The sequence below is a fragment of the Arabidopsis lyrata genome (assembly GCF_000004255.2).
Source record: "Arabidopsis lyrata subsp. lyrata unplaced genomic scaffold ARALYscaffold_1, whole genome shotgun sequence".
Lineage (NCBI taxonomy): Eukaryota > Viridiplantae > Streptophyta > Magnoliopsida > Brassicales > Brassicaceae > Arabidopsis > Arabidopsis lyrata.
In genome coordinates this window covers 25,093,471-25,108,652 of record NW_003302555.1, presented here as the reverse complement: position 1 = coordinate 25,108,652, position 15,182 = coordinate 25,093,471, and the positions used below count along the sequence as shown (strand labels likewise).

Here is a 15,182-nt window from a genome sequence, read left to right as displayed (position 1 = left end):
TTTCTGAAGGCTCATGAAAAATCTCTTGATAAACGTAGAAGTCATTTGTTGATGATTAGTTTGGGTATATCCAAGATAACAAAAAAAAAAGAAAAAGCAAAATTAACGTCTTTTCGCAGTCTGATGAAAGAGGTCTTTGATTAACGTAGAAATCATTTGCCGATTGAAGAGTTTAACTATACCCATTCTAACAAAAAAGAGCAAAGTTGACGATTTTTGGCAGTCTGATGAAAGAGCTCTCGATAATCGTAAAAATCATTGGCTGATTGAAGGGTTTTGCAATAACCATTATAATGGTAAATGAGCAAATTGAAGGTTTTCTGCAGCCTAACGAAAGAGCTCTTGATTAACTTAGAAATTTGTTGATTGATGAGTTTGGCTATAGCCATAAAAAAAAAAATAGGAGCAAAATTGACGGTTTTCTACTATCTAATGTAAGAGGTTTTAGTAAACGTATAAATCATTTGATGATTGATGAGTTTGGTTATAACAATGATAACAATAAAATAGAGCAAAATAGACAGTTTTCTCCAGGATGAAGAAAGAGCTATTGATAAATGTAGAAATTATTTGCCGATATTGATGAGTTTGACTATAACAATGATAACAAAATAAAAGAACAAAATTGACGGATTCTTTCAGCCTCATGAAGAAATGTTGATAAATGTAGAAATTATTTTCTGATATATGTGTTTGGCTATAATCATTGATTAAAAAGAACATGATGAGCAAAGTTGATGGTTTTCTTCAACTTCATGAAAAAGCTCTTGATAAACGTAGAAATCCTTTGTTGATTGATGAGTTTGGCTATAACAATGATAACCAACAAACATGAGAAAAATAACGATTTTCTGCATCCTCATGCAGAAACAATTTGCTGATTGATGAGTTTGCCTATAACCATGATAACAAAAAAAAGGAGCGAAATTGACGTTTTTGCTACGTAATGAAAGAGCTCTTGGTAAACGTAAAAATGATTTGTTCATTGATGAGTTTTGCTATAACCATAATAAAAAATACAAGAGAGACAAAATTGGCGACTTTCTGTAGTCCGATGAAAGAGATCTTGATAAACGTAGATATCATTTGTTGATTGATGAGTTTGGCTACAAAAATGATAAAGAAAAAATGAGCTAAAGTGACAGTTTATTACAGGTTCATGAAAAAGCTTTTGATAAACGTATAAATCTTTTGTAGATGATGAGTTTAGCTATTACCATGATAACAAAACAAAAAAAAAACTGACGGTTTTCTGCAGTCTAATGAAAGAGCGCTTGATAAACGTAAAAATAATTTGCTGATTGAAAAGTTTTAGCATGATCATTATAACGAAAAATGAAAAAATTGACGGTTTTCTGCAGTCTAATGAAAGAGCTTTTGGTAAACGTAAAAATAATTTGCTGATTAAAAAGTTTTAGTATGACTTTTATTACGAAAAATGATCAAAATTGAAGATTTTTTGCAGCCTGATGTTAAAGTTATTGATTCGCAGAGAAATCATTTGCTAATTGATGAGTTTGTGGCAATAGCCATGATAACAAAAAAAAAAAATTGACGGTTTTCTTCTGGCTATAACAATTGTAACAAAAAAAAAGAACAAAATAGATACTTTTCTATAACCTAATGAAAGAGTTCTTGATAAATGTAGAAATTATTTGTTGATTTATGTGTTTGGCTATAACCATGATAACAAAAAAAATGAGCAAAATTGACGGTTTTTTGGAGCCATATGAAAGAATTGTTATTAAACGTAATAATCACTTTCTGATTTATGATTTTGGCTATAACTATAATTAGAAAAAAAAAACAAAAGGAGCTAAGTTGATGGTTTTTTGAAGTCTGATGAAAGAGTTCTTGATAAGCGTATACATCATTTACTGAAGATGAGTTTGGCTATAACAAAGATAACAAAAAAACATGAGTAAAATAACGATTTTCTGGAGTCTAATGAAAGAGCTTTTGATAAACGTAGAAATCATTTGTTGATTGATGAGTTTTTGATAATTATGTTGAATCCGGATCTCAATATTACCAATGAGATGCTTTGTTGGTAATTACTTTTTTATTTGTTTTGTCGTCCACAATCAAAACTATAAAATTTTCGACGGAACGTTAACTGATTCTGATGTTATAAACCGGGTGTCAGGAATCCTGAAAAAGACGAAGTACCTATCGTCACATGCAAAGAGAATGCTATAAAATGATGACGTTCGTTGTTTTCTTATTGTCTTGAAATTTTTGTTTTTTGTTTTTTTTTTATGATTAGCATCTTATTATCGCGCGTTTATACCTCATTGGATTGTTTAGCCGAGTAATCTTTTGATATGGGTTCTACAATGATACCTTTTACCTCTGATTCATGTGATGGTGGTTATTTTCATATTACGTCTCTTAACCCTAACATGGGTGAGTGGTCTGTTTCGGTGAAGATTTGAATTGTTGGTCTGTTTCGCGTGGCTCGGGTAGAGAGCTCAATATGATTTTGGGTGACGAGCATGTTAGTATTTTAATAACTTACCTTCTATACATGTTTTCGATATTAAATTGAATTGTTTTTTTCTTTAACATTTCATTTGCAGTTCACCCAAATTTAAGCCGTTGTTCGTGATGAATTAATTGATAATTATTTTTCAAGATTGATAATCGATGAGTGGGTGAGCATTAAAATTTTTGATGTATCCCGGGTTAACAGCATCTTGAGACCAGTACCGAATAGATTCAAGATTGTGTTTCGTTCGGACACTTTAGTGCAAAGTATTAATATGTGCTCCAGTAGAACTTATTTCAATCTAACTGAGTTTGTGAGTATATTGAGTGGTATTGTTAACCCGAATATTTGCGTTGGTAAGCCTAATTTATGAATTTATTTGTGCTTTTGGAGTTTATTTGCGATTCATGTTCTGACTGTATTATTCATGTGTGTGTTTCATAGATGTTATTGGCAAAATTCTCAACGTGAGAGAGTTGGTTTTTGTTCCTTCCGTGGAACATTCTCAAGGAGGATATTTTGAGTTGTGCTTTGGTTTACGTGATACTGAGTAAGTCACTATTTTTTTAAAGATTTAAACCAGAATATAAAGTCTTATGACTTCTTCAAATCTTAAAATTAGGTGTATCCATCTAGAGTGTCGTTTGACGGGTGACCTTGCAGTCGAGTTCTATGACTTATGGAAGCGTCGTTCACGTAACACAGTGATATGTATTATCAAGTTTGTGAAATTAGAGCTATCACAGGAACATAGGTGGAGTTGTACCAACGTTACCGGATGTACGAGGATTATGTTGAATCCGGATCTCAGTATTACCGACTAGATGCTTTGTTGGTAAGTATTTTTTGTTTTTTTCCTGTTTACAATCAAAACTCTAAAGTTGGCGACTGAACATTCACTGTTTATGGTGTTCTAAATCGGATGTCAGAAATCCTGAAAACGATCAAGTACCTATCATCACACGCAAGGAGAATGCCATGGAGTGATGAACTTTTCCATAAGTCATCTTGGTGAATAGGTTTAAAAGATGATTTATTATTATTTTCTTAGCATTTATAATATTATTGAATTTTTTAAATTTCATCATTTACCATATTTTATTAAATTAAACCCTAAACATTTTACCATATTTTTTTTTACACTAAAAAATACTACCTAAACAATCCCTCATCTCACATGATTTTACCATTCATACATCATTATGCGCGGGCAGTCACCTAGTTTTGATTATAATATCACGATGTTTATGTTTACAATAAAATTTCAAAGAAGCTTCCCATTACAACTATCAACTACAGTCGATATTAAATTAGATAAGAAGAACGGTCGCTTTTATTTACCTGATATATACTTGAGTTTCTTTCTATTTAAGTATACATTTTACTTTGATTAACAAAAAAAAAACTATACATTTTACTGGATACTTTAACAAAAATACATTTTGTTAGAGGAAAAGAGATAATGAATTAGGTAGGGTGGTCCCATCAGAATGGGCTTAATATTGGTTGGATTAATGAAAGAGTAAAATGGTAAAATCGTTGTATATATAAATTAAAACGATAAATTAAGTGAAAGAGTGAACAATCAAATAATTTTGCAAGTTACCGATCAAAGATCTAAACTTGTTTCCTTTAAATTAATTTTGTCAAATCAACTATTTTCATACTACTCGTATTTTATATTGAGTGGTTTATTATTTTTCAATTTAAAATCTATAAAAGCAAAACTACATATTATTGAGAAATGGCAAATGTCAAAAGAAAAAAAACAGTTGTTTTGTTTTGTCAAATCAACTATGATTATTTTCCTTAACAAAACAAAAAATTGTTTTTATATACTTTTAACATTTGCCATTTTTCATTAATATGTAGTTTTGCTTTTACAGATTTTAAATACAGAAATAATAAACGACTCAATCTCAATGTAAAATAAGAGTAGTATAAAAACTCAACCATCTGATTTATCTGAGAACCTTAACATTACATAGTTTCCAATGGCTAAGATAGAGAAGAAGCGTGAACGTTTCAACATGAACTCTTCCGTACCCGAATCTCCACCGATGAAGAAGAGCCGAGAAACAGAGAGAATCTCGGACGACGTCCATGAGCTAAACCAAGTCAACACGCTAGAGTCGAGTAACTCGATGAACTCGGTTCTTGATTGGCATGATCTGGAACACATGGCGGATCTTTTAAACATGTTTGACGTACCAGACTCTAGCGACGGTGAGGTTCCGGGACTTGAATCTGTGGTCAAAAGTTTAGAGGAGGAGATTATATCGGCGCCGGCGACGGAGGACAAGACTTCAAGTAGTGAAGATTCGATGGTTAAGTTGGTTTATCTTCTAGAAGCTTCTGACGATGAGCTTGGTTTGCCGCCAAGATTCATGGCTTCGCCATCCAACGGCGAAGAAGTCGTTTTGGAGCCGATAGAGTACGAAGTCGGTGAAGTTTACGACTTGTTCGACTTTGCGATTAGCGGTTGCGGTGGTTGGATGGATGGCGTGGAGCTTGACGTGTTTTGTGTTGACGTGGTGGAGGATACAAAGCTGACGTGACCGCCGAAAAGTCGGTCGGTTATGTAAAGAGGAGAGAGGGACCACACATCTAGGCTTGGGAGTTCGGGTTTTCGGTCGGTTCGGTTTTTGGACTTCAAAAACTTGCCAAATTAAACCGACATTCGGTTCGCTTCGGTTCGGTTTCGTATTGGTTCGGTTCGGTTCGATTCTCGGTTAGTTCGGTTATTTATTTGCAAAACTGAAATTAACCGACATCTTTGTTGGACAGTGGTCAGTGGACAATATATTTTCCAACTTCTATTGGACTAGGCTTTTCAATCTTTACTATATTAAAGAAATATGGGCTTTTTAGTGGGTTATGTCCATTTTTTAAAAAGAAAAAAAATAAAAAATAAAAAATAAAAAATCTGATTTCGATAAACACTTGAAACTCCAAATTAGATTTCGAGGATTCGAGATACCAAATCAGATACCAAATTTTGGATCCAAGAGATGGGTTCCCTTTGTTGACAAAAAAAAAAGAGATGGGTTCCCTCTCGCACTCGAGTAGCTAGCTTTTCAAATTGTCCAATAACTAGGTAAATAATTTAAAAAGCTAGCAAATGGAGTGAGAGAGGAAAGCCATGTGTTGCTCAAGACTTTTTCTTTGATGGTTTCTTTCATTAGCTCAAAAATTGCTTCGTAGTGTGAACGTTTTGATGATGATTAGAGTCTCACGGTAAAATTGTTTTTCCTTTGATTCGCAGCACCCAAAATCAAAAAAGCCAACCAAATGTTAGCAATGTTGTGCACTCTTAGACACAAGCAAGAGAATAAGAGAAAAGAAGGATTTGTTGTTTTTGATGTCGATTTGATGATCGATCGAGTTGAGGAGATGAAGCCATAGTTTTATAGCCCAAAAGCTCAACGTTAGCAGTAACGAGGAGATATCACCTTAAATGACAAACTTAAAAATGAGATATCACTTTAAATGACAAACGTTTTTTTAGGGTTTATGAGATTTTTAATCGAGCTATTAACGTCGATGTTAACTAATTGACGGTGACTATTTTTTTTCCAAAAGTGCTAAGTCAACTACACATTAGGGAATTAATTTGTTCACACGAAAATTTGGGAATAAAAGTGTCAATTTCAAATAGTAGGGGAATTAAATGACCATTTTCCCCATAATGTTTTAATTTTTTTTTGATAATGATACATGAATTTCTAATTTGTTCAGAAAAACAAAATCAAATTTAATATAAAATGAATACACATCAACTTATATTTACACATTTTGTTATTCTTATTATTAAATGGAGTTTATCAAATGTCTAAATGTAAACTTTATATTTATAGTTACTTTTACATTAACATATTTATACTGTTTCTATTTACGATGTTTATCATAACTGTTTTTAATTTTTACTATATAACTCAACAATCAACATGTTCCGGTTCAGTTTACAAAAAAAGAATGTTATTTCGCAAAGATTAACATTATAACCAACTAGATTACACGCGGGATTTTAGTTTAAAACTTTTGTAAATCTTTGAGCATAAATATAATCATTTGAATTTTAAAAAAGTTTACTCTACTCATATGCATTATCTATCTAGAGAATAGTAAAACATTTTTCCTATTTTTCACTACAATTTCTCTCGTTATTTTCTATGATTTACATGTCTTTTCTCCACATCTACTCTCTTTTCACCTTATATAATTACATATATACAATTATAAATTAGTTTTCAAGATAGATTATATCTATTTCCTGTTTCCTATCTTTCAATACTCAATTTTTGTTTATAAGTTGTATAATATTTTTATTAAAGTGAACATCCGAATATCTGGGAAAAGTTTTTGTTATAAGTTTTTTTTCACCATGTTTTGGTGTATTTAAAATTATTTTTTAGATAACAAATCTCATATATAAGCTCAATCTAATTCACAAACATCGAATTTCAACGTCAAATTTTGCATTTTATCTTTACCAATTGAAAAATACAAAATTTTCTTTTCACATATATAATTTGGCGTATATTATGATTCTACGTAGTATTCTTAATTTTGATTTTTCTCATATATATCATACAAACCATACAAATTATTCTAATTTTAAAATAGGTTAATTTAAAATAAATAAAAAATCCTTCATATTTCTAATTAAAAACTCTCAATTTCCAATTAAAACTATTCTAATTTCCAAAAAGAATTCTCAAATATTATTATTACATAGTTTTACTATTCGATTAGATTATTTTATTTTTATTTATGATGTTTAGGATAGTTTTTTGTTTTATTTCAAATCACCTTAATTTTTTTTTAATATCTGTTAATTTAGTAAACACTGATTAATATTTGTTTTTTTTTTCTTTTTAGGTATTCATTGTTTTTTTAAACACCCCTTTTAAATTTAGAAAATATTAATAAAGTAGATAAATTTATTAATTTATATTACATTATAATTATAAACAATAATATGTACTCAATCCTTCTTATTATTTAATCGGTATCATGAATTGATACTTTAATATTAAAAAATATATTCTCAAATTTTAAATGTGTATTTTCTAGAAATGAATTACTTTTCATTTTAAGTTAAACATGATGATATGGATGCTGATGTGGACACCCTAGATGGAGAGAAAACTCTTCCATTATATATATAGATTTTTAATTTTTTTTCCAAAAGAATTTCACCTAATGAACTAATAGAAACAAATCTTTTTTTTTTCCTTGAGATTTTTCTTAAATGAATGTCGTACCAGATTATTGAATTTTTAAACACTAAATATGTAATTGTCTAATCAAGAAAATCTTCAATTTTGTACTGATTATGTATATATACCCATAAAATATATTGGAAACTGATTCATGTTCCATCTGTTTTGAAAATCTCTCCGGCCGGTCCGAAACCTATCGACCTAACATGGATGATTTGTTCTCATGTCTTTCACAATCGATGTTTTTTGGAGTGGCTCAAGCGTAAAACCACTTGTCCGTTGTGCAGGACTGTCCTAGACAATCAATGACTAGAACAAAGGAGGAATTGATTGAAATTAAGGTTTATGATTGGTTGCACAACTTGGGTCACACGTTTAGTCTTTTAAAGGATTTTTTTTGTAATTTTTGTACTAAGAGTTTAACTTTATGTTTTGATTGGTTACAATTTTTTTAATGAATTGTCAACCTCTCGTAACACAAAAATGCTGATGTATCACACACGGAGAGACTTATTTTGTTTTAGTTGTATTTATTTATGTTTCCATTAAATTTGTTTTTTATATAATCACGTTTGCCAAAAAATCTGATTTTGCACTACATAGATTTGATTAAATAATTATATTCTTAATTAATCCACTAATCACAAGATGTGTACAATCACTCTTTTTTTTTTGTGTGCCTCCATGTACAATCACTTTTGTTTCTTTTCTCTCTTATCATTAATTAGAAGATGATATCTCATTTAAAAAGTACAATCAAATAATCAATCAAATTAAAGTAAAAAATACACATCAGCTTATATTGACACATATATTAACATGGACAAAATTCAATAAATGAAATTTATGAAATATCTTAATTTGACAAAAATATCATATACCTATATGGTACAACATAATTGACATATTTATATATTATATGTTTTACTGAATATATATATATATATATATATATATATATATATATAACATTTTTAAATATATAAATAATTGGACAAAGTTATACATTAGGTGAACTATCATCATCTATTTCTAACTTCTCCTTTTAAGAGTTAGAAAACTTACTTGTTCTCTATAGACCTCTACAGAGATTTCCAGATATGCGTTCGTATAAGGAAGTTGTAGCAATTGTTCTATGGATCAAACAAGGGGTTTATACGTTAGGGGTGATATTATAAAGAAACGATGTAGCAATTGTTCTACGGATTGAACTGAGAATCTAGCTAGGCTTGGTTTTATTATTGTTTTAGTTTGCAACAATTTAAGAATTTTAGGGTTTAAGAATTTTTTTCATTAAGATGAAAACATACCTTTGTTATAACTCCGTTCACTTCGTGTTAACAGAGTAGCTTTTTAGAAATGTTTTACAGAGAGTTTGGTATATTAAAGTCCAATGTAAAGGTTTGGTATTTTTTCGAAATGTTTTCAAAATTGGGTGGTTTTAACCTTTTTTTCTTAAAAAGTCAGAATCATTGGAGTTGGATCCATGTCTCAAAATAACATTATTTATCTCTCGTTGACATGTTCTTCATATGCTATAAAACTAATTAATAACTCGCAGTGTAACTTACCTTATCTGCATATGTTCTTCGAATGAAAACTATGAAGGTAAGGGTCAGCTATATATGAAGAGATGGAGTTGACTTAACTTAATGTCCCCAACACAAATGACTAATTTTCTATACCAACTTGTTAGAAGCATCTTTTAGGAAACTCTCTATTCTTTTTGCTTTTGGCACAGAGAACAATAAACTTTGTCGATTTTTCGAGTAAGCTCTTAATATGTTAAAATACAATATAAACCCAGTCGGATAACAAAACTTTGAAATGACTCTTACTTGTAACCAAAGTTTCCTGTTCGGAAGAACCATAATTTTGGCTAAAGGAGAGATCATTTTGTATTAAAAGGTTAGAAATTAGAAGACGGCTCCTCAAAAAATCGAATTATATAATGTAGTGAAATCATTAAGTTCTATAAATAACGGTTGCTATTGCAAATCTTAGAAAGTTAAGGGTTTGTAGACATATTTGCTTTACTTTATTTTGGAAGTTGACAATCTAAGGGTTTAGCTTCTTTAACTACTGTCCACTTGATCATAACGTGACATAGATTAATATTTCAGAACTTAAAAAGACATCAAGGTAGTTAATTATCCTCCAAAAATAGGAAAAATGGAGAAGTATTTTCATGGAGTTTTATGTGTGTCCATCATCACATTTGCTTTTATACATGTTGTTCAGGCTCAAGATCAGAAAGGTATTAGATACTATTATCTTTTAAACTTTCAAATTAAGAAACCTCTGCTTGTGTTTTCATAATTTTTTTTTTTTTTTTCCCTTATTCTCATTGATTCCTTGTTTTATTAGGATTCTTTTTTTTTTGGTTGAATATTGTATTAGGATTCATCACTTTGGATTGTGGTCTGTTACCTGATGGGTCTTCATATACCAATCCATCTACTGGATTAACATTCACTTCGGATTCTAGTTTCATCGAGAGTGGACAGAACGGTCGAGTCAGTAAGGATTCAGAGCGAAACTTCGAAAAGGCTTTTGTAACTCTGAGATACTTTCCAAATGGAGAACGGAACTGTTATAACCTGAAGGTCACAAAAGGAACAAATTACTTGATTAGAGCATCTTTCTTATATGGAAATTACGATGGTCGTAATACTCTCCCAAACTTTGATCTATTTATTGGCCCTAATAAGTTGACAACGGTGAATTTTAATGCAACCGGAGGTGGTGTGTTCGTGGAGATGATTCACATGTCTTGGTCAAGCACTTTGGATATTTGTCTTGTTAAGACAGGAACAACTACGCCGATGATATCAACCTTGGAGCTACGACCATTAAGAAGTGATACTTACATTAGTGCCGCTGGGAGCTCCTTGAACCTCTATTTTAGAGGATATCTTAACGATTCAAGGACCGTATTACGGTAAGTAAACTTTAATTTGTGAAAGGGATGCCATAGAGTAGGAAGAGAAATATAATGAGGAAAGATAAAAAAAAATAATTTGAATCTTTCTTTGATGCCAAACACCTTTGAGGTTTTTTCTATATATGTCTAATACAAGATAGTTATAGGTACCCCGATGATCTCAACGACCGTAGATGGTTCCCATTCTCATATGAGGAGTGGACACTTGTAACTACCACTCTCAATGTAAACACTTCAAATGGTTTTGATCTACCACAAGGTGCAATGGCATCGGCTGCAACACGTGTGAATGACAATGGAACATGGGAATTTCCGTGGAGCTTAAAGGATTCTACCACACGGTTTCACATTTACCTTCACTTCGCAGAGCTTCAAACTTTGTTAGCCAACGAGACCAGGGAATTCAATGTTTTGTTGAATGGAAAAAATTATTATGGACCTTTTAGTCCTAAAATGTTAAGTATAGATACTATGAGCCCCCAACCCGATTCGAAATTGACATGTAAAGGAGGGAGTTGCCTCTTGCAGCTAGTGAAAACAACAAAGTCAACTCTTCCTCCTCTCATCAATGCTATTGAACTTTTTACAGTGGTTGATTTTCCTCAATCAGAAACAAACCAAGAAGAAGGTGTGTAAATTTACATTTTTATACATATGAATTGTAGCTTTGCATGTGTTTGATTCTTGATATATTATTAACTATGCAATGCCAGTGATTGCTATCAAGAAGATCCAAACTGCTTATGGATTGAGTAGAATTAATTGGCAAGGAGATCCATGTGTCCCCGAACAGCTTTTGTGGGCTGGTTTGAAATGCAGCAACTCTGATAGTTCCATTCCACCAACAATCACTTTCTTGTAAGATTTTCAATCACCGTATCGTAATTAAAGTAAAATTCTCTATTATAAGTATATCACAATTGAAACATTTTCATGAACGTATCACTAGAAACTTGTCTTCAAGTGGACTAACCGGGATCATTGCACCTTCCATCCAGAATTTGACCCATTTACAAGAGTTGTAAGTATCACACAAACACATGAACAAAAGCAAACATTTTATGTTGTCCTATGTGATGAAGCATTTCTTTTTAAAAAATTAAATGGCAGGGATTTGTCAAATAACGACTTGGCCGGGGATGTGCCCGAGTTTCTAGCTGACATAAAATCGCTCTTGATCATGTAAGTCTCTTAGACAGTACGAAACATAATAATGTGTTTTAACTTTTAACTATTCCTATAAGTTCTCTCCTTGTATAATATCTCTTTTTATACCTTAACAGAAATTTAAGTGGAAACAATTTTAGTGGTCAACTTCCTGAAAAGTTTATACAGAAGAAAGGATTGAAATTGAAGTAAGTATTTATTATACTATCTTCAGTTGATGATTATCATAGGTTTGATCAAAAAGTATATTGAAGTTTTAATTCATAGTGTTGAAGGCAACCCTAAGCTTCTTTGTACAAAAGGACCATGTGGAAACAAACATGGAGTAGGTGGACATCCCAAAAAGAGTATAATTGTACCGATTGTCTCATCAGTTGCTTTAATAGCTGTTCTTATAGCTGCATTGGTTTTGTTTTTGGTTCTTAGAAAGAAAAATCCATCAAGGAGTAAAGGTACTAATTTGTGGCAAACTCACAAGCTCTGATAAGTACTATGCACTAGAAGAAACTACAAAATCATACTAAATTTTGCGTTGCAGAAAATGATAGAACCTCAAGATCATCCGAGCCACCAAGGATAACGAAAAAGAAAAGATTTACTTACGCGGAAGTTACTGAAATGACAAATAACTTTAAAAGTGTTCTTGGGAAAGGAGGGTTCGGTATGGTTTATCATGGATATGTAAATGGTACTGAGCAAGTTGCTGTTAAAGTACTCTCACACGCTTCAAAGCATGGCCATAAACAGTTCAAAGCAGAGGTACTTATAACACCAAAATATTAATTTATGGACTATAGATTTGAAAATTTTTGTGGTTTTTTTAGGTTGAACTTCTTTTGAGAGTTCATCACAAGAATTTGGTAAGCCTAGTTGGATACTGCGAAAAAGGGAAGGAATTGGCTCTCGTCTACGAATATATGGCTAATGGAGACTTAAAAGAGTGTTTCTCAGGTAAAACCAAATTTAAATATTATATCAGAAACCTAACCTTAATCCGTTGTCGATCCAACAAAAACATGTAACAAATCCTTCTTAGTCATAAGCTAACGTCCTTGTTAAAACACACAGGGAACTGCGGTGATGATGTTTTAAAGTGTGAAACTAGATTACAAATAGCAGTGGAGGCCGCACAAGGTTAATAAAGCTTTATGAACCTATTCCTTTTCTCTTAAATACGTTGGTTTTATATGATAAATAATGGTCCAAATGAATTTGTCACACTAGGTTTGGAGTACTTGCATAAAGGATGTAGACCACCAATTGTTCATAGAGATGTCAAAACCGCAAACATATTGTTGGACGAACACTTCCAAGCCAAACTTGCCGACTTTGGACTTTCGAGATCATTTCTAAATGAAGGAGAAAGTCATGTCTCAACAGTTGTGGCAGGAACTATTGGTTACCTAGATCCAGAGTATTTCACACACATCTTTGTTTTATTTATTCTTAAATTCAAATGATCAAAAAAAATTCACCATGCATATTTTACATAATGTCTTGCAGATATTACAACACAAATTGGTTGACAGAGAAGAGTGATGTGTATAGTTTCGGGGTTGTTTTATTGGAGATCATAACAAATCAGCCCGTGATTGAGCAGAGACGTGAAAAGCCACACATAGCAGAATGGGTAAAATTAATGATTACCAAAGGAGATATTAGAAAAATTGTAGATCCAAGTCTCAAGGGAGAGTACCACTCTGATTCTGTTTGGAAGTTTGTGGAGCTAGCAATGACTTGTGTAAATGATACTTCAACGACAAGACCGACCATGTCTCAAGTTGTTACCGAACTAACCGAATGTATAACTTTAGAAAACTCAAGGGGAGGGAAAAGTCAGAACATGGGTTCAGTGAGTTCGAGAGAAGTGACCATGACCTTTGATACTGAAGTGAACCCTGTCGCTCGCTAAACTGCGCAAGGAAAATATCGGTTGCATTTCATTATGTACATTCACATAAAGCAAAAATAAATTTTCCGTGATTTCTTTGATTTTTCTATTGCTAAAGAAGATAAATTTGATGAATTCCTTCTCAAGAACCCACGTATGCAACTCTATTGCTATTGACACATTTTGACGATTCATGTTTCTCATCAACATCCTCAAGAACCCACGTATGCAACTCAAAGTGAAGCCTTCCACCAGAGTCGTTATACGTCAAATTAATAGCAACTAATTTACCCTTATAGTTCATCAATTGCGAATTATAAAAGGATTCCACCTCAATAAACTTGAATATCTCAGACCTAACATCAAAGCAAACTATCACATGCGTTTCATAGTACTCTTTGTCAGTTCGTACAGCAAAGTAATAATAAACCCCATTGATGCATATCCCTTCATGCCCATCCCTATAGCTTAAGGGACGACATTGGATCTTCCTCCATGTCAATTTTTCAGTTCCTAATGTCATAATATAATGAACCGTTTCATTATAACATACAGAGTTCATGCGGAATACCTTATGATGCTTGTCAATCGGATCAAATACTACAACGCTTCTCGACACTCCGTACGACATCAGTTTAGGTAAGATCGTATACTGTCCCGTGATAGGGTTACATATCACCTCCTCTTTTGAGATCCACCTATCAGAGAAATGGATCAAACCAGACGAATATCTACAAATGTATTCGTTTATGTCTTCAGAGAACTTGGTATGAAAATCGGTGGCTACTACAAGAGGCCACTTCTCATATAGATTCTGAGGATGAGGCGACGAGAAGAAGAGCCACTCACGGTCTCTTTTGACAGCAAATAAGACACGTGGACGAGCCGAAGACCTGGTCAAGAACAACTCAGTGAAATATGGACCGCGAATCATGGACCCCCATAGCCTGGACACGCAACGACACCTCCCAATTGACTTTGCAGGTAATCTCGAGATTATCTCGAGAAATAGATCACAAGGGGTAGAATCTAAAGTTCTTTCTCTATTCATTTCTAAACAGACAAATACTTCATGAAAACAAATTGCGGAGACTCTTTATATATTACTCCCTCCGTTTTCGAATAGTTGTCGTTTTAGAGCTTTTTTTTTGTTTTAAATTAGTTGTCGTTTTAAGGTAATAATGTAATTTATGTCAATAACTACCCAAATTACCCTCATTTTATTGAACACAAATTATTTGTAAATAATTACTTGTCATTTTTATGAGGTTAATATAGTTATTGTATACATAAACTTAATTTGTCCAAATACAGTTAAAACGACAACTTTTAAAAAACAGAGGGAGTATATGGAAAATCTCTCGAAGTTTGACCTAACTAAGATTCTCAGCGCTTACGTAAGGCCCAAGAAGCATGGGCTTTAACCATCCAAATTTATTTATTTTATTTATAGTGTTGATCGAAGAA

General features: G+C 32.2%; 2 protein-coding genes across 2 annotated transcripts; one reads left to right on the top strand and one right to left on the bottom strand.

Annotated features, from left to right (window-relative positions):
- The first annotated feature begins 9,817 nt into the window (after positions 1-9,817).
- Positions 9,818-13,851, top strand: LOC9327538 (receptor-like protein kinase At3g21340). The gene is made up of 13 exons (XM_021010838.1): positions 9,818-9,970; positions 10,114-10,654; positions 10,804-11,285; positions 11,371-11,515; positions 11,607-11,678; positions 11,768-11,839; positions 11,941-12,012; positions 12,092-12,276; positions 12,363-12,583; positions 12,649-12,775; positions 12,893-12,958; positions 13,049-13,238; positions 13,328-13,851. Exons 1-13 carry the CDS (start codon positions 9,886-9,888, stop codon positions 13,734-13,736), a joined length of 2,667 nt encoding a protein of 888 aa, XP_020866497.1. The 5' UTR covers positions 9,818-9,885; the 3' UTR covers positions 13,737-13,851.
- Positions 13,852-13,857: 6 nt separating this feature from the next.
- Positions 13,858-14,766, bottom strand: LOC9327537 (putative F-box protein At5g42430). Its single transcript, XM_002891429.2, has one exon. It carries the CDS (start codon positions 14,764-14,766, stop codon positions 13,858-13,860), a length of 909 nt encoding a protein of 302 aa, XP_002891475.2.
- Positions 14,767-15,182: the final 416 nt, after the last annotated feature.